Here is a 24,551-nt window from a genome sequence, read left to right as displayed (position 1 = left end):
CCCTTTTGGAAGAGGAAACTGGGAGCCAACAGAACTGAAAGGCATTAATGGCAATCAGTCAGTCAGTCCTGGAAGACGGATCTCCTTACTTCCAGTCCACAGTTTATTTGGGTCTTCATTTTCTCTGGCATACCTAATATCAAGCTTCATTTGAAGGCTCTAGTCTATCTTGTTGGGTCTTCAAAGAACTCAGAGGAAAGGAAAACTCCTTGACTAAGCCATGCCCAAAGACTAGTACCATCCTTGCTCCCTCAGATCAAGGGCTCCTGAAGAGCTAACCTCTTAGGCAGGCACCTGGGAACATTCAAACATAGGCAAACACGAAGGGAAAATGGCAGAAGCATTTGTCTTTATTTGAGACATGAACAAGAAAAGGTCTAGTTGGGTGGAGGTTAGACTGCATTTTGGCCAAGGTGAAAAGGAGGAAAAAGTCATGGATGCAGAAAACCACACCAGAAAGAGGTAAATTAGTGGATCCCAGTATGTTTCTCACTCCCTCCTAGCCTAGAAGCTCCACAGGGCCTATGTCTTCCCCCTCACTGAGACCAGAGTGTGGCAGGAAACCCAGCTCAACCCTTCACACCCTCAGCCCACTGTGGGGATGACCAAGACAATGGAGTCTGGAAAGGATCTTGGTAGGGTGAGTACCAGAGTGATGACACCTCTTTCATACACACACCTATTCTCACAATCACATATTCACACATATGTGCATACAGCCACATTCACACAAAAACAGATGAAGGCACACAAATCATTCACATACACTCACACATATACACATACATATAAAACATAATAATAAACAGAAGCCCATATGAGCACAGATGGTGTCATGCAGATTCACAACTGTATGAATGACAGGCAAGATTACCTAACCAGGGGCATATAATTATAAGAGCGTATATAACCACACATATACAAATCACACATTAATATGCAAGTATAGTCACACGTACACTCAAAACACATGCACATAAAAGTCTCTCCCCCATACCGCCACACATACACAGACTTGGAGGGTGTTTCTCCTCTAACCTTATATGTCCTAATCTTCTAAGTTTCTCCCTGGGCCCTCATGCCTGATTTTTAAACCTACCTGTCTTAGGGATTCAGGGCTCTCTCGGAAGATCATAGGATTTAGAATGGAAAAGGATCTTTTAGATAATCTAGTTCAAGGCCCTTATTTTACAAATGAGGAAACTGAGGCCTAGAGAGGTTATGTTTACTTGCCTGAAATCACACAGAAAATATCTCCCTCAGTCTCCAATACTATTCCCCATTCCCATGAGCAGATCCCAGCAGACTACGGATACTTGAACCTGGGTCTAGTGATAACCACCCAACTTGAGGCAGAACCAAGGACAAAAGAGAAGTGAAGAAAGAATCGCCCAGGGCCTGAATTCCATTATCTCCTACAGGTATTGGGAAGGTGAGGAAGAGCTGAGGGAAAGGATGAAGGACTTTCTTACTCATAAGCTAAGAGGTTTCCCCTGGGACCTTGGGGCAGGCAGGGCAAGAATGAAGAAGGCTAAGGAGAGCCATGTCAAGCACCTGGCCTCACCAGGGTATAAAGCAAACTGAACAGCACAGACAGGCCCAGTACCAAGAAGTTGACCTGAAGTCCACCACTATTTGAGAATATATTACACAGGTGAACTTTGCAGCATCGAGAGGTCACAACTGTCACCCCAGTAGTAATACCACTGGTCGGACAGATGGGAGAACAATATTTGCTGATGGTCTTTGCTTGGTGTCCTGCATTAAGAAAAACAAAAGACAAAAACACAAATAAGTAACTTACTTTTAACCTTGGGCAAGTGACTCCCATTCTCTGGTCCTCAGCTTTATCTTTGTAAAATGAGGAGACTGGACTAGAACATTTCTAGAGTCCTTCCCCACCCTGAGAGTCAGCATTCTATATTAGGTTTCCATTGTAATCTGTTTGTCTGTTCTAAGGTTCCTACTAGCATTGACATCCTATATTCTAAAGCTCCTCCTAGTCCTGATATTCTAGGTTCTGAGGACCCTTCCAACTCTGACATTCTACGTTCTTCTCAGCTTTGACATTCAATGTTCTAAGGTTCCTTCCAGCTCTATTGTTTTATGTTCTAAGACAAAGCTTTCCCTGCCCTGACATTCTTTGGTTCCAAATGCACAGGTAGAGTTCGGGGCACCATATTTCAAGGAGGACCTAAACAAATTGGAGCATAGAAAAAAAAAAAGATGATCGGGACAATGAGAGGACTGTAGGTGACATCATATGATGATCAGCCAAAAGAAGTGGGAACGTTTAGCCAGCTGTAAGGAAGGGAATTTGAAAGATTCTTTTCCAGACATGACCAATGCACTGATTTGTTTCACTGACCAAACTTACTGGTTATAAGATAAATAAATCTATTTGATGGGAGGAGAGGAGGGAATGAGAGGATCATGATAAAGATGCACTCAAACAGCAACAATAAAATATTTTTAAATTAGTAGAAAAATAGCAAAGAACCTCAGAAGGGGACACCAGCAACGAACAGGGTGATGTTGTTGCTACCATGTTAAATTTAACTTGCTTTTTAAATTATTGCATAAATTTGTAGTTTTGGAGACAAATATTCTTCAATTTTTTTTGCCTGTTGAAATGTTCATGTTTGTTGCTGATTAATAAGCGTTTAAGAGACGGAGAGAGAGCATGCTTTAAAAAAAGACTACATGGAATGCCATTGAGTCCAAATGGATTGAATTCTAGTTGAGTTCAGCTGGATTTCACATATGCATCTGCTGCTGCTCCTAGTAAATAGAAGTGAAGGGAATAAGTAAGGGCAGGGAAGCTGTAGGGAGGCTGAGTTTGGTTCTCTATTAGTAAGAACTTCCTAACAATTAGAATTTGTCTCACAATGGAACTGGCTGCCCCTGGAAAGCAAAGATTTCATCTTTGGGGGCCTTCAAGCAAGGGGTGGACCATTGTTTATTTGGGATGTGGTCAAGTAGGTACAGGTACAGGTTGGGACCAGGTGATCTCCTTGCATCCCTTTTAACTTTGAGATTCGACAGTTCTGTGGTCTCGATCCAGGTCTGATCCTTAACTTTAGTCACACATTGAACCTTAGTCCTACCATCCCCCAACACATGCCATGAATCCCATGGGAATTCTGGGAGTATGGATGCCACATCCTTGTTCAAGGTGGCACAGCTCAGCACCTCCTTGGGGTCAGAGATGCTGTCTTCCTAAGGAAGGAAAGTGCTTACAAAAGAGAAGGCAATATGGGAAAGGACTCAAGGGGGTAGTGGGATATAGGCTTCTCTCTCCCTTAGAGTTATCACCCACCAAGGACTGATGAGACTGTTTGGGAAACGCAGTATTGGTCATCCACTGAACAAAAGGAGATCTTCAGACACCCAAGGGTGCCCTTTTTCTTGGTACATGTGAAACACACGAGAGTGTGAGCTGCAAGGGAAGGAGAAGGAAGAAAATCAAAATCACGGGTGAAAACCCCTTCCCTATGCCCACTGAATCAAACTCAAGTGAAAATGGCTACCTAAAAGTACTTAAGTATCCCTGCAGGACACATACTGACTTGGAAAACTGCAAATTAATATTATCTATGATTTATTATATTTTAACTGATTTTGTTAAATATTTCCCAATTACATTTTAATCTGATCTCTTCTCCCACCACCATTAGCCCCACTCCTCTTAGACACTGCTGCCCTCTTCTCTGCAATCCCCTGAAGGGAGCACTCCCAGGTTTTAGTGAGCTATAAGTTCATTCAACATAGCCAAAAGAACTGACACTATACCTCTGAAGGAACACAATGTCCAGAAGAGGTTGGTGATGACTTTTTATCCTCTGCTATGGTCACAGCGTATCCAGAGGACTATGTTAAGTAGTTAGTAGGTTAGTAGTTAGACAGGATTATCCATTTTGGCCAACTGGAGAACATCCAGAGAAGTATAGTGAAAGGACTAGAGATCATAGAAAGGGCAAGGGAAGGAAATGGTGATATCTTCACATGTTTGAAGGGCTGACATTAGGGGAGTGGACTTGTTCTCTTTGGTCCCAGAGGGTAGAACTAAAAGCCATAGGTAGAAGTGGAAAGGATGCAGATTTAGGCTTGATAACAGAAAAGAAAATGTCTAACAATTAGAGTTATCTTAAAATGAAACAGGCTTCCTCAGGGATAATGGGTTCCCAATCACTTGGAGTTTTACAACACAAAGGATGCAGGACTATTCCAATGTTATTGAGGAATTTCTATGGATTGGAACAAATGACCTCCCAGGCCCCTTCCATTCTGAGATCCTGTGACTCTGCAGGTGATCTGAGAGAAAGTCTAGGTCTTTGGATTTCTGAAGCCACTCTCCTCTACCTTGACACTGCCAGCACCCTAGCACAGCCCTTCATCATCTCACACCTAGCCTAAATCATCTGTTTCATCATTCACAGTTCCTCATAACCTGTCCCCTCCCTACACTTTACTCCCCTCCACATATTCTTATCCAATGACATTTGGCTTCCTTACCATTCATCAAACACTCCATTCCATCTCAGGAATTTTGAATGGCTAACCTCAAGCCTAGAACTCTCTCCCACCCCAACTCCACCTCTTGTCTTCAGTCAAGTCTCTCCTAAAGACTCATCTTTTCCAAGAAGCCTTTCTAGTCTTCCTTAATCCTAGTGCTTTCCCTTTGAGGTTATCTCCAATTTGCCTTGTCTGTATCTTCTTTGAACATGTTTGGTATGCATGTTGTCTGTCCCATTAGACTGTGAACAACTTGAGCTCCTTTTTGCCTTTTTGTATCCCCAGGGCTTAACATGGTACTTCACACATTAAAAATATTAGCTAACTGATTGAGTGACTACTCATTCCTGAAGCCTTGGTCTTGTCATCTGTGTGACTGACAATTAAAATGGGTGGGTTTTGCTAAGTCTTCTGCTCAAGGCACCATCAAGTCCATTTATTCCTTCCCTTTCCTCCCTTTGAATCTTTTCCCTCTTTTCTGTGGGAACAAATTCCTTAATTCAATAAATACTCTCTCTCTCCCTTCTTTTTAGTAGTTTGGGAAGCTATCCACCCCTACTCCATCCCCCTCCCTCACCCGCAAGAAGCTTTCTCAAACTAAGAAGAGAGGGGCCAATTTCCCTGGAACACAGCCTGACCCTGTGACTCTCCACATTATTACTCATCCCATGGAGGGGCATCTCTGTGCCTTTTCCTCTCTGGGTTACTATTCTTATTCCCTCAAAGTTCATGAAGACTCTAACCCACATCCCTGAGAGGAGGGCCTAAATCTATTTCCTTATCCGTATGGTCTGAAGACTTGGAAAAACTCAAAAAAACTGGTAGTTGGTGATGAAAATGGAAAAACAGGTTCAAGAGCCAATTTTTCCACTGACTATGTGATCCTGGAAAAATCACTTTTTCTCTCTCAGTTTTGGTTTCACAATCTGTCATGTGAAAAAGTTTGCATAGGTATCACTGTCTGCCTCCTATCTACTTATCCAAAATTAATTTCGTATTACTTTCCTTCACAAACTCTGTCCCCGTAGGTCGACTACTAACTATCTGGTCCTCCCTATACAACATTCCACCTCAGGCTCTTCCCCACATCTGGAATTCCCTCCTTCCTTACCACCACTGCTTAGAATCCTTAGATTTCCTTCAAAGCTTGGTTCTTTAGCAGCTTTCTATAGGAAGCTTTCCCTGATTCCTCATCCTCAAATTATCAAGCACCTGTTATTTATATGCTGTATCTGTCTATATAATGGTAGCTCCTTGAAGGCAGAGACAGCTTTTTGTTTTGTTCTAAGAAAAAAACATAGTGTTTGGCACTTAGGAGGTACCTGATAAATACTTATTTTATTAGATTGGTACCTTCCCAAATAATGAAACAAAAATATAGATGACAATGCCTCATTTCCACATGACTTTGGGTTTTACAAAGTATTTTTCTCACAATAAATCCTCAGAAAAAAACTGTTTTAAATAGACTATCCAAAATTCAACAAACAATACTGCTACATACTACTATATACAGGAGCACTGTAGTAGGGGCAAGGGACACAAAAACAAAACTGAAATGTCTCTGCCCTCAAAGAGCTTACATTTTCAGAAATAACATCACCGATGATCTCAGAATCTGAGTTGGAAAAGACTTAAGGGGATATATAGTCCTGTCCATATCTCAGTAGGAATCTACAGCTTCTCTGATAAGTAGTCTCCCAGCCTCTTCTTGAAAGCCTCCAATGATAAAGAACCAGCCAGCATTCTAAGGCTCCATTCCACTTTTGAACCACCCCTGGAAGAAGGATTTTTTTTTATTATATTAACCTGAAACTGATCTTCCTGTGACTTTGATCTACTGCTCCTACTTCTATCCTGTAGACCTGAGCAAAAGAAGTCCACCAGAATAGAGAACAGACAACCTCCTGCTTCAAGTGGGCAATCAATGGATCTGGAAAGTGCTTGAGTAAGCCTTAGTCCTAGGGGTCAGGCCTCAGGCTCACCTTGTTCCACAAAGAGCAGCACAGCCAGCAGCACTAGCACGAAGACCTTCATCCTAGAGAAGAGGCAGGTGGGATGTCTCAGGAGCACAAAAGGAGTCACTGCAATCCTAAAACAGACAATGATATCCCTTAGTCTCTCCCAGCTTCCTACTACCACGAGAGCCCAGGATCTGGTTTCTGATAGAGACCTGTGGAATGGGGTAACACTCTTTGACAATCACAAATTTATAGTCACAGAGCTAAAAAAGCTTAGAGATCATCCATTTTAGTTAGGATATCCAACAAATAATGTTAGAGCTGGAAATTACCACACAACAGCTAGAGAGGCTGTTGGGCACCTAGGCATAGAAGAGGGAGAAGAGGAGGGAGTAAGATTAAGGAAAGGAGGACAGTGCCCCCAAATGGTCAGTCTGGCAATACCACTTCTGGTGTGCACTGCTGGCCACATGAGGCAGGAATAGAAAGGGCAAGATTTCTGAACGGAAATAGGCCTATCAGGTGAGAATCTCAGACCTCAGTCCAGCTCTACTTTTTGGGGAGGCTGAGGACTAGAGAAATACCAGTTTCTGACTGTCCTATACCTAAAGCTGGTGTGTGTGTTGGGGGAAGGGGAGGTTGTAGCAAGAAGGCAAGAGGAGCTGGACAGTCAAGAAGTCAAGAGAGTTTGATAGTGGCTTACCTCATTTGCATGCTGATTTTTTCATAATTAGGGACACCCAAAGAATAGAGAAATTAACTCTTGGTCCTATACTGTTCATTCATAAATAGTGAATAATTTAAAAGCAACCTGGACAATCCCTAGATAGAAACTAATTCAGCTTCTTCTGCCTCAGTTTCCTCATCTGAAAAATAATAATAGCATCTGCCTCCTAGGGTTGCTGTGAGGATCAAACAAGATAATATGTGCAAAGCATTTGGCAAACCTTGCCATGTTATATAAATGCTAGCTATCAGCAGCATCATTTTAGGAAATATCATACAACTTTCTTGCATCTTTCAGGGACTCTTCTTCCCTATTCCTTTGACTCAGTTTATATAGGATATCAGAATTGCAAGGGCCAATAGACATCATTTATTCCAAACCCCTCATTTGACAGATGAAGAAACTGAGGCCAGAGATATCTTATCCAAAGGCACTTAGCTACTAGGTTACAAGTCTAATGCTCTTTTCACTATGCCAGGATGCCTTCCAATATCCTAGATGAGAGTGCTCTGTTCATTTAAAGACCCTCACATACTACACCAAGTCCATGTCCTTATCCCCACCAGTCTACCCAGCTCCTTAGTCTGGATCTTCTTAGCTTCCCTATAAGAAAATAAATCCCAATACACAATGTCAGCTTCAGCTTCCCATCCTACCACTTTTCCAAAGAGAAAGCATGGAATAATGTTAAAAGCACGGAACTTGGAATCAAAAGACCTGGATACTTAGCCTCTCAGTACCTCAGTTTCCTTATCAGTAACTGGGCTAAGGTCCCTTCCATTTCAGACATTCTAAGTTCTATGTTCAAATTCCTTTTCCAAGTCTGACCTGTGCCTCAGAGGAGTCAGCCCTCAAACTCAGGTTATCTCAAAGGAAAAGCTGATAACCCCCTATGCAGAGCTGCCAAATCTCTAGCATCCCCTTGTGCCTTCCACTTGTCCCTTCAGCTGAATCCAGATTAGATCTTGGAAGGCCAATGAAAGGGTGGAGAGATCCCCAAAAAAAGCTCAGATTCTTTATCAGGTTCTCTCTTCTTTATCCCTTCTGTCTTTATCAGTTTCTTCTCTTTTCTCCCTATAGAGTCTCTCTCTCCTCAAGATCTCTCCCCTTTTCCCTGCTCTTCTCTCCTTCTAGGTTCAATCTACTACATCTGTCCTAAAGCAGGAAGAGGTCTCTCCCATGCATAGTGAAAGTTACTGGCAGGCCAGGGAAAGGACAATCGACTCCTCTTTTTTCTCTGATCATGCCAACCATCTTACTCCTTCCCCTCCTTCCCCAACCACCAGTACCTAGCTTAGCTCAATGCTGAGTAGTAGATTCTTCCAACACTGTTTCTAGGGATCACAGCAGGGAAAGAGCTAGGACAGGAGGAAGATGCTGGGGAATGATGTATGTGCACACCAGTGGCTGTTGCCCTTGGCCTCCACTCAGATGTGTGCCCCTTGCCAAAAGTAAAACAAGGCAACTTTAAGAGAGACTGACATTCTGGTTTCTCCAAGACTGAGAACTAAGTAAGCGTATGCTCCACTCAGTTGCTATGGGGAGCCCAGTAGCTGCCTGGCCCAGCAGCAGGCGCTTGTCCCAAGAGTAGAATGTTGGAAGACGCAGATCTATTCTCAGACTAGCCAAGTCCTTTCTGGATACCCCAAAGTCCTCCCTCAGGCCCCTGTGCTGGATTTCCTCAGGCCAACACCACTACTGCAGCCCTACTTCTTGAGGACTATAGCAACCTCATAGGGGACCCCAGATGCCCCAGTGCTAGGGACCTCAGCCAATCTGGTCCTCACCCCCAGACCCAAAGACCAAGGGAACCCAGCCATCCCATTCTCTTTGGCAGGGCCTCAGTGCTCACACTGCTCTCCCTTACCCCCAATCCCTAGGAACATCAGACCCCTCTCCCCTGTCCACCTCGAAGAGGCCCCCCCACATCTGGGTCATTTTCCCTTGTGGCGCCCACAGATTTGGTATTCCTTCCCCTGCCAAAACTCCTCACCCTCTCTACTCGAGGGTCTCCACCCCACATCTACCCGACCCCCTGGCCACAATCTCCCCAATTCAAGCAAATTGATGTTGTCTCCACGAGAACCTGTGGTCTCACCCCCGATCCCTCAGCTGTGCCAGAATCGGTCCCCTGGCTCAGCCGAGCTGCGCGAGGACACTCATCCAGTCTGAGAATGCACAGCGGCGACATCTCAGAGGTGGTCCAGCCACTGGGCCGAAAAGGAATGGGGCGGGGCCTTTGAACTGCTGGGCGCCAGGATACCTAGCCTAGGAGCCTCACCTGGAGCTGGACGTGAGAGAGAAAGGGGGAGGAGGCTAAGAAGGATGGGACTGGGGAGAGGGGGGAGGTGGAATGGAGGAAGGAGGGGCCAAGACTGAGGGAGAATCCGCAGGTGTCCGGAAGGAAGGACCAAGTAAGAAGGACATGGAGAAATGAAGGAGACCAAAGTCAAAAGCGTGTTGGGAAGTAGAGGTAGAGGGTGTCCATTGAGGGGGTCCCTGCCCAGTCTCAGCTCAGGACTGGAAGGAATTCTAGCTGATAGGAGAATGTTGGACTATACGATCTTTTCCATTTCTAGATCTGTGGTTGCATGGCCCGTCTCTACCTCTCTAAAAGAAACCAAAGAGCAAAGGCAGAAAGGCAAGGACTTTTGTCAATGTTAAAGTCAGTGACAGGAAAGGAATTAGAATGTTACTGAGTCTCAGAAGAAGTGGATTAGGGGGCAGCTAAGTGGTGCAGTAAAAGTAGAGCTCAGGACCTGAAGTCAGGAGGACCTGAGTTCAAATCGGACTTCAGACACTTGCTAGCTGTGTGACCCTGAACAAGTCACTTAACCCCATTGCCTTTAAAAAGGGGAGATACTTGATTAAGAGTAAAAAGACCTAGGCTTGAGTTGTGGTTCTGATATTTACTACCTATGTACCAATATGACCAATGTGCTGCCTAACAAGGGGGTTTGGGGAGTCTTTTCAAAAAAGCATGGGAAAAAAAAAAAAGGCATGGGGTTCAGAGATTGTCTTGTCTAAGGAGCAGCAAACTGCCTGTAGCTGGATTTTAGACTCTGAAGGGGAATAACATTTAAAAAGACAGAAAAGTTAGGAAGAGGCTAAGCTGAGAAGACCGTTAAGTGCCAGAGAGAGGATTTTTATTTGATACTTTAGGTGAGTGGGAAGCCCAGTCCTCCTACAGTTTAGTTTAGTTGAGCCCCAACTAGAGAGTGAGACTAGATGGCCTGCTCCCAAGTCCCATAACCCTATAACATTTTACATGCCATTTTACCCTAAGATGTATTTTTTAAGTTTTTTTTCTTCTTTTTTGAATTGGAACACAAGCTCCTAGAGAACCAGAATGATTGTCGCCTTTGTAATTTAATCCCTAGCACCTAATTCAGTGCCTAGTACATAGTAAGTACTTGATAAATGCTTATTTATTGATTGGAGATTGGTATCAAAAATATTGTGTTTTACTGAGCAGGAAAGTGAAGCTCAAAAAAGTCATAGAATTTGCAGATGCTGAGGTCCGTAGAAGGGAAGGCTCTTGCTCTAGGTCTCTCACCCCCACACACAATCTCTCTCTCAATCTCTCTCTCTCTCTCTCTCTCTCTCTCTCTCTCTCTCTCTCTCTCTCTCTCTCTCTCTCTCTCTCTCCCTCCCTCCCTCCCTCCCTCCCTCTCTCTCTTCTCTCTCTCTCTCTCTCTCTCTCTCTCTCTCTCTCTCTCTCTCTCTCTCTCTCTCTCTCTCTCTCTCTCTCTCTCTCTCTCTCTCTCTCTCCTCCTGTGGAACATAGGGCTACGATCTGAACCCTAGTTCTCCAACTTCAACCAAAGCTCTTTCCCAGCTCCATAGTATCCTCATTTGACTTGGTGCATGGTGACATAACTAAGAATTATTTGAAACCCTAATAAAGGTCTTCTTCATTACCCTTGCCCTAGACCCAGGAGAGGTTTCCTGGCTTTATTAATATGTACACTTAGAAAAGTTATATAATTAAGAGTTCCAGCTAAACGACTGTCAGATTTACCTAACACTAATCTTGACTGTCTATGGATTGCCCCAGAGGAGGGGCTGAGTTGGGCAGGGACAAACTACAGTAGGGGACTGGGACCTGAAGACTAAGGAGGGAAAACTCAGAGAGGACAGAGCCCAGAGTCCAAGGCAATTAGTCAAGAATGCTGTGTTTGCCCTTAACTGTTCTTGGAATACAGAGTGATTAAAGGATTTGCCTAAGATCCCATAGGCAGTAAATGGGATTTGAACCTAGCAAGTCACTTTTTCCTCTAGAATCACAGATCTAGAATTGGAAGAGATCCTCAGAGATCATACAGTCCCACTCACATTTTACAGATAAGGAAACTGAGGTCCTGGGCAGTTATGTGATTTGTCCAAGGTCACACAAGAAATGAGTAGGATTTGAATCCAGATCCTTTGGCTCCAGAGTTAGTGTTATTTCCATTGTAGCATGATGTCTCCCTCTGGGTCTGTTTCCCCTTCTATAAAATAAGTAGAATGACTCCTGCCCTGCCAACTTTTTAATGTCTATTGGGAAGACATCTCTTTCAAAACAGCAGAAGATCTTGGACATAATAATAAGAGGAAGTCATGTTTTGATAGTGCTTTAAGATTTACACGATGTTTTACTCACAACAACCTTTGGAGTTAGTATAGTGAATAGAGTGCTTGCCCTGATGTGGATACAGATGGTGCCCTAAGGGTTAAAAGGAATATTAAGAGTTACTTTCCCAGGCCCCCTGAGGGGGCTTGAGATTCATTCTTTAGCCCATCCTGTAACTTGAGGGTGTCTTAAAGCCCTTTCCCCCTTATCTTGAAATACCACACAACCAAAAAAAGGAGGTTTTGTCTCTCTTATCCTGTGTTCCCCTATCCTGTCATTCATCTTCCTCATCCTGCGTCATGACAATTTTTCCTTGTTTTATAAACAACCATCTTCCTCATCCTGTTGGTCTGTATTCTGTCCCTAATCTTAAATCCCCATAAGAAACCCCCAAAATTACATCAGCATCCTGAACATCTCTATATAACCATAACTCTTCCAAATATCAAAGTCTCTTTTAGCTTTCTTGCTCAGGAGACACATGATGCTTTTTCAAGTAAAATAAAAACCTCCCATTGACTAAAAGAGAATGTCTAAGCAAATTCTTTCAAATTTGAGTGGAGGTCTCCCAAGACTCTGCTCTCAACAGGTCTGGAGTCAGGAAGACTCATCTTCATGAGTTCAGATCTGGCATCAGATATTTACTAGTTGTGTGACCCTGGCTGAGTCACTAAACCCTGTTTGCCTCAGTTTTCAAATGAGCTGGAGAAGGAAATGGCAAACCACTCCAGTGTCTTTGTCAAGAAAACCCCAAATGAGGTCACAGAGAGTTGGACATGACTAAACTACAAACATCCTACCATCTCAGACACTAGGGGTTTAGGAGGTCCTCCCTCTGTCTTCCTCCTTAGATTTCCATTTTACCAATAAACTAAGGCTCCTAGACTTAAGTGGCTTGTCTCGGATCACACAGCTAGTAAGGAGGCATTACTATATGTTTGTTGAATTCAATTTAATTGTATAGAAAAGTGCTTTGGCAAGTATAAACCTCTGTGAAGTGGAAGATAATGATCCGCATCAACACCAATTTCTACTTATACAACTCTCAGCAAACTCTCCTTACTCCAGAGGTCCTCAGCCAATGCCCAGATGCTGTCAACCATGAGATCATATGAAGCTGGGAAGGACCTTAGGAATCGAGCTCCTTTCACTGTGTTATAGTTCAGTCATGTCTGATTCTTTGTGATTCCATTTGGAGTTTTCTTGGCAGAGATACTGGAGTGGTTTGCCATTTCTGTCTTCAGCTCATTTTACAGATGAGGAAACTGAGAAAACAGGGTTAAGTGACTTGCCCAGAGTCACACAGGTACTATGTATCTGAAGTCAGATTTGAACTCTTAAAGATGAGTCTCCCTGACTGCAAGCCCAGTCCTCTATCCACTACACCACCTAGCACCCCTTTCATTGTAAAGAGACTTGAAAGGGAGAAATAATTTACCTAAAGTCACACAGCAAGCTAACAGAACAACAAGATTTGAACTTGGACTTCCTAACTAAAGTCCTTGGCTGTTTCCTCCTTTCTCTTTTGTTGACTTACTCTATCTTGGGTATAGTCTCTCTTTTCCTGTATTAAAGACAGCTTTAGGTATGGTTTATGCCTCTCATTCTTAGTCCTTCCCTCAATTTCCTTCACTTCCCAACCTGTGTCTCTCAAGACAATGTCTCTACCTCTTTCCTAGCAGCCTTCTGACACTCACCATGCTGTCTCCACACCCTTAGTCTCTTCCTTTCATTTCTCCAAGCTACCTCCCTAAGCCTCCATTCCAGGAAGCCACCCATGCCAGTCATGCTCACTTCCAACCTGGACCAGCCCATGACTCCTGGGACAGCTACTGCTTCCCTTCCCCAGCATTCCCCATTCCCATTCCCCTCCTTCTCATCGTGCTTTTATAGATTTCTTTGTCTTGAATTCTAGCTCCCCTGTCTGACAAGTGAGTCATTGAGTTTCATCTGTAAGGTGAGTGGTTAAATGAGTTAACATAGACAAGAGAACCACCTTGTGTGACCCATCCCTGAAAAGGTAGCCCCTCTACAATATCCTCTACAACTGGTCCCTCTGGCTACTCTTAAAGACCACTGGTTGAGAAGTGTATGCGTGGGTGTGTTGGTGATGATAATGGGAGGGAGACTGGGGAGATTAACCCTATCTGTACAGGCAAATGACTTGTCAAGTCCTTTTCCAGCTGTAATTCCTGTGCAAGTTGTCAAAATTGATTCAACTGCTACAGTTGGTGATATGAGTGATTTGGAAATGTAACCCCAGTCCCAAAGTCAATTGGTATGGGATTCTTTCCTTACTGGTGAAGATCATGCCTAAGTCAGGGACAGACTAGAGTTGGAAAGAGAAAGAAAATTCTGGATCTCAGATATTCATGTCTACCAGCAAGGAGAGAGTACCCCCAAGGGACTTTGGGACTGGCTTTCAGAAGGTGCTAACCAAAAATAATATCACAAGTGCATGACACATGTTGTAACTATATTTATTACAAGAGAAAGGCACATGCTTATGAGAACTCTCTATATTGAGGAGCCCAGTGATGCAGGGAAAGGCATGTTGCTTAAGTTACAGGGAAAAGGGGAATCATGGTGGGGTACAGTGGGGGTGGGAAGGACCAATCCCCTCCCAAAGGGAAGGAGAAATCATGAATAAGCAGAATGGCAAAAACAGTGTTCCTTTCCATTGGGAACTACCAGACCACGAAGATGGAATGCTCTGCTTATCTACAAGGGTCTCAACTGCAGAAAGTTTCTCAGTCTGATGCAGACTGACTAGCACCTGTCTCGACTCCCAAGGGTCTCTTACATATTCCAGGTCCAATATTTCTGGAAAATATGTAACTCAAAAGGACAAGTTCAGGGGACCCGTTAACAAAGGGAAAGCACCAGCCCACCATCAGGGGTGAAAGAGATAGACCTTTGAGGCCACAAAGTAACCCCTGAAACCAAAACCTATGCCCTAGACACAATTCAGGACACCAGATGTTAGAAGCATAAAATAAAAGAAACAGAATCATACATTATTAAAATCACAGAATCTTAACAATATACACACTTAGAAGGGTAGAATCACACAACCATAGAATCTTTTTTTAAGTTTATTTTTAGTTTTCAACATTCACTTCCATAAGTTTTAAATTTTCTCCCTCTCTCTTTCCATCCCCCTCCCCAAGATGGTCTGCAATCTGATATAATCTCTATACATACATTCCTATTAAATATACTTTCACCTTAGTCATGCTGAATAGAAGAATTAGAACACATGGAAGGAACCATGAGGAAAAAAAACAAAAAGAAAATAGTCTGCTTCACTCTGTATTTAGACGCCATAACTCTTTCTCTGGATGTGAATAGCATTTACCATCATGTGTCCTTTGGAATTGTTTTAGATCCCTGAATTGCTGAGAAGGGTTAAGTCTATCAAAATCAGTCATCAAAGCCTGTGGCTGTTACTGTGTACAATGTTCTCCTGGTTCTCTTCATTTCACTCAGCATCGGTTCATGTAAGTCTTTCCTGGTTTTTCTGAAATCCACCTGTTCATCATTTCTTATAGCACAATAGTATTCCGTTACATTTATATAATACATATAATACACATAATACATTCACCATACCACAACTTGTTTTGCCATTCCCCAACTGATGAATATCCCCTCAATTTCCAGTTCTTGGACACAACAAAAAGAGCTGCTACATATATTTTTGTACATGTGGGTACAACCATAGAATCTTAAAACTCTTATGGAGTACCCCCACCCCAGACTTACCCCTCTAACTCATACACACAGTGGCAGGTTGGGGCTTCAGAGAACTGACCACAATTTTGGGTTATAGAGGTGACCCTGTGGATACCTCTCCTCCTAAAACTGTACCTCATGAACTTCTTCTAATGTGTATTCCCCTTCAAAATTAACCAGTAAACTCTATTAGCTTTTAGAAAACCAATTTATAGACTAGTATAGCAAGACCAGTAGTTAAAAGGCATTTCTCCCTTAAAAATTTGGAGGACAGAGGGGGCGGAGCCAAGATGGCGGAGTAGAAAGACACACATACACATAGCTCCGAACCCACAACCCATAGAACAACTACAAAGAAGTAACTCACTGCGAATTCTGCACCCAGAGGCCACAGAACATTGAAGCGAGGGAGATTTCTGTTCCTGAGAGACCTGCAAACCTCTCATGGGGGGTCCTTCGCGCTGCGGACTGGGCGCCGGGACTGGGAGCTGAGTGCAGCCCTGCCGCGGCCGCAGCACCAAGAGGAAAAGATCCGAGCGGGCTTCAGGGATGGGATCTCCAGCAGCCGCACAAGTCCCTCCACCCACAGGTGTCGGGGTTGGTGAGAGAGTCTCTTTGGCAGGTCGAGAGGGGAGTGGGATGCCCCCATAACTCGGGCCCCGCCCTGGGAGGTAGAGGCTGGGAGGCGGCTGCAGACCGGGGCTCCCCAAGGGGGCAGGAGCCTGGATCCATTGTAGAAGGTCTGTGCATAAACCCCCTGAGGGAACTGAGCCTGAGAGGCGGCCCTGCCCCCACCTGACCACCTGAACTTAATCTCACACTGAATAGCAGCCCTGCCCCCACCAAAAGCCCTGAGGCTGGGAAGCAGCATTTGAATCTCAGACCCCAAACGCTGGCTGGGAGGATCAGGAGGCGAGGTGGGTGTGAGGAGAATATTCAGAGGTCAAGTCACTGGCTGAGAAAATGCCCAGAAAAGGGAAAAGAAATAAGACTATAGAAGGTTACTTTCTTGGTGAACAGGCATTTCCTCCCTTCCTTTCTGATGAGGAAGAACAATGCTTACCATCAGGCAAAGACACAGAAATCAAGGCTTCTGTGTCCCAGCCCACCCAATGGGCTCAGGCCATGGAAGAGCTCAAAAAGAATTTTGAAAACCAAGTTAGAGAGGTGGAGGAAAAGCTGGGAAGAGAAATGAGAGACATGAAGTCAAAGCATGAACAGCAGATCAGCTCCCTGCTAAAGGAGACCCAAAAAAATGTTGAAGAAAATAACACCTTGAAAACTAGCCTAACTCAATTGGCAAAAGAGGTTCAAAAAGCCAATGAGGAGAATGCTTTCAAAAGCAGAATTAGCCAAATGGAAAAGGAGATTCAAAAGCTCACTGAAGAAAATAGTTCTTTCAAAATTAGAATGGCACAGATGGAGGCTAAGGACTTTATGAGAAAGCAAGAAATCACAGAACAAAGCCAGAAGAATGGAAAAATGGAAGATAATGTGAAATATCTCATGGGAAAAACAACTGACCTGGAAAATAGATCCAGGAGAGACAATTTAAAAATTATGGGACTACCTGAAAGCCATGATCAAAAGAAGAGCCTAGACATCATCTTTCATGAAATTATCAAGGAAAACTGCCCTGAGATTCTAGAACCAGAGGGCAAAATAAATATTCAAGGAATCCACAGAACACCGCCTGAAAGAGATCCAAAAAGAGAAACTCCTAGGAACATTGTGGCCAAATTCCAGAGTTCCCAGGTCAAGGAGAAAATATTGCAAGCAGCTAGAAAGAAACAATTCAAGTATTGTGGAAATACAATCAGGATAACACAAGATCTAGCAGCCTCTACGTTAAGGGATCGAAGGGCATGGAATAGGATATTCCAGAAGTCAAAGGAACTAGGACTAAAACCAAGAATCACCTACCCAGCAAAACTGAGTATAATACTTCAGGGGAAAAATTGGTCTTTCAGTGAAATAAAGGATTTTCAAGCAATCTTGATGAAAAGACCAGAGCTGAAAAGAAAATTTGACTTTCAAACACAAGAATGAAGAGAACCATGAAAAAGTGAACAGCAAAGAGAAGTCATAAGGGACTTACTAACGTTGAACTGTTTACACTCCTACATGGGAAGACAATATTTGTAACTCTTGAAACATTTCAGTATCTGGGTACTGGGTGGGATTACACACACACACATGCACACACGCACACACACATAGAGACAGAGTGCACAGAGTGAATTGAAGAGGATGGGCTCATATCTTTAAAAAAATGAAATCAAGCAGTGAGAGAGAAAGATATTGGGAGGAGAAAGGGAGAAATGGAATGGGACAAATTATCTCTCATAAAAGAGGCAAGCAAAAGACTCATTAGTGGAGGGATAAAGAGGGGAGGTGAGAGAAAAACATGAAGTCTACTCTCATCACATTCCACTAAAGGAAAGAATAAAATGCACACTCATTTTGGTATGAAAACCTATCTTACAATACAGGAAAGTGGGGGATAAGGGGATAAGCAGGGTGGGGGGGATGATAGAAGGGAGGGCATGGGGAGGAGAGTGCAATTCGAGGTCGACACTCATGGGGAGGGATAGGATCAAAAGAGAATAGAAGTAATGGGGGACAGGATAGGATGGAGGGAAATATAGTTAGTCCTATACAACACAACTATTATGGAAGTCATTTGCAAAACTACACAGATTTGGCCTATATTGAATTGCTTGCCTTCCAAAGGGAAGGGGTGGAGAGGGAGGGAGATAAAGAAGTTGGAACTCAAAGTGTTCCGATCAACTGTCGAATAATGTTCTTGCCACTAGGAAATAAGAAATACAGGTAAAGGGGTATAGAAAGCTATCTGGCCCTACAGGACAAAAGAGACAATGGAGACAAGGGCAGAGAGGGATGATAGAAGAGAGAGCAGATTGGTCATAGGGGCAATTAGAGTGCTTGGTGTTTGGGGGAGGGATAAAAGGGGAGAAAATTTGTAACCCAAAATTTTGTGAAAATGAATGTTAAAAGTTAAATAAATAAATTTAATCTTAAAAAAAAATTTGGAGAGCACTCTTACATGAATATATCCATAGTTGAGGGGGGCAGAGTGGGCATGGACTATCATAAAATAATAGTGAGATTCAGATGCAGGGTTTACAAATGGCCAAGGTAAACTCATAACTCTAGAAAAGCACGGTCTCTATGTCCCTTATTCTCCAGAGAATCTTCATGAAGTTTACTGCAGGGCAGAGCATCAGCATTGGTGATGGATGAGATGCTCTGATGTGAGGCTGGGCTTATTCCTCTTAGGGCAAAGTGTCTTAGCTGGATGGATCAGTTCTGTTTCTGGACTAAACCAAGCAGGTTGTTTCGCTGCTGGGCTGGCTCAGGCAGGTTACCCTTCACTGAGATGCTGGACTAATCTATGCTCATTACTGAGCGTCTGAGCTACTGCTGAACCACTGGATTCCTCAGAGGGAATGATATCTCTACTGCACAGATCAAGTCACTAGATACCCTGGGCTCTCTCCTATGGGCGTCAGCAATATTCACCATCTCCAATCCATGGTTTGGCTAGGTGCCACAGGTGATCTTTTAAGTTGCAGGGTTTTAGTTTGCAAAGGCAATGACACCTTTTCTAAATAAAATTTTTATACCTTTTGTTTTTTACAATATCAAAATTTCTCGAAATACCCCGATCATTCCCCTCCTAAAGAGCTATCTCATACAACAAAAAATATTTTTCAAAGAAAAAAAGAGAAAAAAATCAGCAAAAGTTGTCAGTGCATAGAAAAAAAACTGAACATATATACAATGTACCACATTCATGGACCTTACAAAGGAGTGGGGTAAGTGTATCTTCCTATTTCTTTTCTTTGGGGTCAGCTTTCTCTTTATAACTTCACAATATTCCCTTGTCATTGCTCAGTAGTTCTTCTTCCTATTTGCATTGTTGCAATCATTGTGCATAATTTTTTCTTGGTTCTGTATCACATTGTGTAAATCTTCCCATACTTTGCTATATTCATATCTGTCACTTTATTACACAGCAATATTCCATTACATTCATATATTGCGATTTGTTTAACCATTCCTCATTTGATGGGCATCCATTTTATTTCCAGTTCTTTGCTACCACAAAAAAAATGCTGCTGTAAATGTTTTATATATATATATATATATATGTATATATGTATGCATATACATATATATAATTTATAAATAAAGGTTATTTATATTTATATATATTATTTATAAACAATGTTATTTGTATGTATATATATGCACACATATATACATATATGGAAATTTTATTCTTATCAGTGACCTCCTTGGGGCATAAGCATAGTTATAAAATCTCTGAGTCAAAGATTATGAACACCTTAGTCATTTTATTTGCATAATTCCAAATTGTTTTCTGAAATGGTTGTATTGATTCACAGGTCCACCAACAATGTACTAATGTGCCTATCTTTCCACAACCTCTCAAACGTTAAATATTTCCATCATTTGTCTTCACTGGCAATTTTCAAGGTACAAAGTAGAACCTGAGGGATGGGGAGCAAAGAGATGGAAAAGTATAAGGGAATAGGACACAGGGGAAAACATAAACTTTAAGGTTTTTGCACAAAAACGAATGTAGTAAAAAGTATAAGGGAAATAGTTAACTGAGAAAAAAATCTTTGTGGCAAGTTTCTCTGATAAAAGTTTTGTTTCCAGGAAACATAAGGAACTGATTGCAATTTATAAGAGTAAGAGCCATTTCCCAAAAGACAAATGGTCAAGAATATGAACAGGCAGTTCTCGAGAGCAGACATCTAAGCTATCCCTAATAATATGGAAACATGTTTAAATGACAAATAATTAGAGAAATGCAAATTAAAGCAACTTTTATGCTCTACCCCATACCTATGAGACTGGCAAAGGTAGCAAAACAGAAAAATGACAAATGTTGAAGGGGCCCAAAAACACAACAGTATTTATAAAAATTCTTCTTCTGGTGGTTAAAAAAATGGAAATTAAGACAGTGTCCTTCTTTTGGAGAGTGACTAAAAAATGTAGCATACAAGTACAATGAGATATTATCATTCCATAAGAAATGATAAAAGGGGCATTTTCAAAGAAAACTGAGAAGATACTGGGTGAAGTGAGCATAACTAGGGAAACAATTTGTGCAAAGATCACAATGTTATAAATGATTTGAGAGCATTGCCTTTGTAGGATGCTAACCATTCTCTGGGGCTACTGACAAATTGCCCAATCTCTCTATAAATTGATAGGACATAACTTTCTCTCAGTCTGCTAATCTGTATGTTTCCTGCATGCTCTTAGCAGAACTGTGTCACCAGTACGGAAATGTTGACAATGGACTCAGATCCTTCAGAGTTGTTTGTTTTTATTAACTTTTCTGGGCTGGGTCCCGTTTAAGCAATGATCCTCCTTCAGATTTTTAAACTAGTTACATCTTGGTTTATGAGTCATTTTTCTTCACCTTCTTTAACTCCAAAGCACAAGACAATGGGCAAATATGGTTCTTTCTCAATCATCCTCAAGTCCAGAACAAAACTTGTTGCATCATTCCTGGTGGCATTAGAGGCTTGCCCTAAAATTGCCATATACTGATGACCCCTCACACATCAAGGTCACTAGCATATTTAGTGCACTGTTGTAAAATGTTCAGGCTGAGGGTTTTCTTAAGGGTGATCATTCAGTCAGTCAACTGACAAACATTTATTAAGTGTTTTTTCTATGCTAGGCATTTTGCTAAGCATTGAGGTTGAAAGGAAGAACATTTCCATGGTCAGTCACCCCTAAAATGTGACCTGTGTTTTTAGTGCTTTTTATAAGGGCAAAAAAAAATCAGTGCTCACTTAGCTCCAACAGTTTAATAACTGTTAATAAGTCTATACTCTCCAAGTATGCAGCACAAACTGGTTGTACTTTCCTCTGGACATATTCAACACAAATTGGTCACTTACTATACATGTCAGACATCATTACGATCCAGGAAAATTATTTTTCACTAGCTCAAGAGTTCTTTCCTGACCCAAATAGCCAGTCAATAGCAACCAATAGCTAGCATTTATATAGTGCTCAAATGTTTGTAAAGTGCTTTACAAAAATCATCTCATTTGACGCTCACAATTACCCTGGGAGGTAGAAACTATTATGACCCCAATTTTACAGTTGAGGAAACGAGGCAGGTAGAAGTAGCTTGCCCAGGGTCACATAGTAAAGTCAGCATCTGAGGCCAAATTTGAACTTGGATCTTCTTGACTCCATGACAAAGGCTCGTCTGCTGTGACATCTGACTGCCTCATACAATACTTTCATTGCCAGAGCAGGCGTGGAACAATACCAGCTGCTTCTTGATACTATGTGTGGCATCAGAGAATCTGAGCACTATTAGAAATATTGAAAGTCATATAATGCAACCTGTTTGGGGGTCAGGGTTGGAGTGGAAGTAGGGACAATAGGGAGTTATAGGATCAGTTTGGTATCAAGAAAAGAATAAGGAGCTTATCATCAAAGAACCCATAATTGAATCCCAATTCTTTCAGTTACTATGAGACCTGGATAAATCATTCAGCTTCTCTGGGCCTTTGTTCCTCATTTCTAAAATAAGGGAGTTGAGTTGGATGATGTCTAAATTACCTTCCAAATCAATTTCTAGATTACCTTCCAAATCTAAATGAACAATCTTGTAATCTTTTGAAGAAATGTCTAGTACTCAAAGTTATCTCACAGTGGAAAGTGTTATCTTGCGAGTAATGGGTTCCTTTGGCTGGATTTCTTCATTTGGTTGGATGACCCCACCCATTCACCCCTGACTTCAATTAGGGGGACTATCAAAGTGAGCCCTACACTAGATAGGAGTTTGGACTACATACAAACACACACACATGTGTGTGTGTATGTATACATCACCAAAGTTCATGTACATTACTCCTAGGAAAATGTTTCAGGAGATAACATGGTTCCATGTAAAGGCAGCTACCTCTGGAATTTAGATTTGGACCCAAACTCCCCCACTTACAAGGATTGGGACCTTGGTCAAATTACTGGATCTTTCTAGGTTTCCTCATCTATAAAATGAGTGGGTGGGACTAGGTTACCTCTAAGGTTCTTTCAGTTCTCAATCTACAATCCTAATGCCTCTGAAGTCCCTTGCAACTCAAAAACTATGATTTTATGATTATATGTTTCTTTGGTTTTATCCCATCTTTGACAAACATCTATTAAGTACCTACTGTATGCAAGACCTTGTGTTAATTGTGGTTCTATTGTCCAATGAGTCTATATATCCCAGAAGGTGAGATCAGGGATTGGCAACCTAGTCTGCCACAGGGTCCATGACATGCATAGGTATAATGTGACTTTGTCCACACACTTATTTTTAACACTACTAGATGCTACTTTGGACATCACCTGTTATAATGATTAGTCATATTGCAGGCACTGCAGTGAAGGATCTCACAAGGAACTCACAGAAACGTAGTTTCTGAACCTTGCTGAGAGTGAATGGATGCTTTTAGGTGGTGGCTGGGTGGCACAGGGAATAGAGAGTTAGATCTCAAGTCAAGAAGACCTGAGTTTAAATCTGACTTCAGATGCCTATGCATTGTATGTCCCTGTCACACAATCACTTAACCTCTACCTGATTCAGTTTCTTTATCAGAAAATGGGGATGATAACTACAGAACCCAGTTCTCAAGTTTATTTTAAGGGTAAAACAAGATGATACAAGTAAAGTGCTTTGCAAATCTTAAAATGCTCTACAAATGCTAGCTATTAGTGTTCTAATTCTCTGTCTCAGAGAGTCTATAACCTATGGTTCAAAAATAGAAAAATAAGCTTTAGGGAGAAGCATCTCCTTTAGATGTAGGTCTCTGGACCATTTCTCTGATTCATTTTTAGGGAAAGTTGATGTTCTTTCAGATCCCAGAGAATCCTTACTATCAATTCCCATCCCAACCTACCTGCCAACCTGCAATGGAGCAGATATGAAGGACCCTTTACGGCCAGGCACAACCCAGCAAGTTTTCACTCTTTCTTAGCTCACAGCCACTACTTGGTAGATTGGAAATGGGGTGGGGGAGCAGGGGGAAAGAGAGGAGGAGAAGAGCTGGAAGTCCTGATTCTGGACACATCTGGTTCACTTTGGAGGGTTTGCACTTGAGACAGTAAGGAGTCCCCTAATGGCTAGAAGCAGCCTCCCCACTCTAAAGTCTCCATATGATTAATCACAACCAGAAAGAGAACCTTACTACACACTTGAGATCTACAGTCATACATTAATAGAAAAGTAATTTGAAAAGTAGCACAAGAGCATAACTACTGTTATATTCTCCTGGATTTTGTTCAGTCATCTCAATCATGTCCAGCTCTTTGTGACCCCATTTAGGGTTTTCTTGACAAAAATACTGGAGTGGTTTGCCCTTTAGTTCTCAAGTTCATTTTACAGATGAAGAAACTGAAGCAATCAGGGTTAAGTGACATGCCCAGGGTCACACAGCTAGTAAATATCTGAGGCCAGATTTGGACTTGGGAAGAGAAGTCTTCCTGACTTCGGGCTCAGCACTCTATCACCTAGCTGTCCCTACTCTCCTGGTAGGTTGTTACCTAAAATATTAAGACATAGTTTGTGGGACTGCTGAGTAGGCATTTCATATTTTACCTTAGCTCTGCACAGTCCAAAAAAATCCTCATAGGTACATGTCTTCTTCTAAGTCAAATCAGGCTTGGCCATCAGCGATTGTCTTGAAATAAGAAGTAGTTCCTGTAGTGAAGTCAACCTCAACTTAAAATCCAGGAACTCCGAACTCTTAAATGTACAAGATTACCTCTAAGACCGGGCATTTCTCATTTAGAATCACCTATTTGGTCACCTATGATCAGAGAAGGAAAAGGCAGCCAGAAGCCCCAAGAAACAGACAGTTCACCTAGTTGAGCATCTTTTTCTCACTGCCACATGGGAGCAGTAGCCAGAATGGAGACCACCCCTCCCCAA

General features: G+C 42.3%; 1 protein-coding gene across 3 annotated transcripts; it reads right to left on the bottom strand.

Annotated features, from left to right (window-relative positions):
- Nucleotides 1–332: 332 nt before the first annotated feature.
- LOC140500364 (lymphocyte antigen 6E-like) lies at nt 333–9,921 on the bottom strand. 3 transcript variants are annotated; one of them, XM_072602881.1, is made up of 4 exons: nt 9,302–9,921; nt 6,501–6,607; nt 3,320–3,439; nt 333–1,758 (listed from the first exon to the last, which is right to left on the bottom strand). In XM_072602881.1, exons 2-4 carry the CDS (start codon nt 6,550–6,552, stop codon nt 1,547–1,549), a joined length of 384 nt encoding a protein of 127 aa, XP_072458982.1. In that variant the 5' UTR covers nt 6,553–6,607; nt 9,302–9,921; the 3' UTR covers nt 333–1,546. The 3 variants fall into 3 exon arrangements, with proteins under 3 accessions (XP_072458982.1, XP_072458983.1, XP_072458984.1); XM_072602882.1 differs by having other exon boundaries at nt 9,290–9,389; XM_072602883.1 differs by lacking the exon at nt 9,302–9,921 and adding an exon at nt 9,197–9,221.
- Nucleotides 9,922–24,551: the final 14,630 nt, after the last annotated feature.

This window comes from Notamacropus eugenii, chromosome 4 (assembly GCF_028372415.1).
Source record: "Notamacropus eugenii isolate mMacEug1 chromosome 4, mMacEug1.pri_v2, whole genome shotgun sequence".
Taxonomy (NCBI): domain Eukaryota; kingdom Metazoa; phylum Chordata; class Mammalia; order Diprotodontia; family Macropodidae; genus Notamacropus; species Notamacropus eugenii.
Note: the sequence above shows the minus strand (reverse complement) of the source record. Positions and strands in the feature narration are given on the sequence as shown.

Coding starts and splice junctions, on each gene's coding strand:
- LOC140500364 (XM_072602881.1), bottom strand. CDS start 6,552: ATGAAGGTCTTCGTGCTAGTGCTGCTGGCTGTGCTGCTCTTTGTGGAA. Junction 3,440..6,500: donor GCTGCTCTTTGTGGAACAAG/GTGAGCCTGAGG, acceptor CTTCCCTTGCAG/CTCACACTCTCGTGTGTTTC. Junction 1,759..3,319: donor AACAGTCTCATCAGTCCTTG/GTGGGTGATAAC, acceptor TTCTTAATGCAG/GACACCAAGCAAAGACCATC.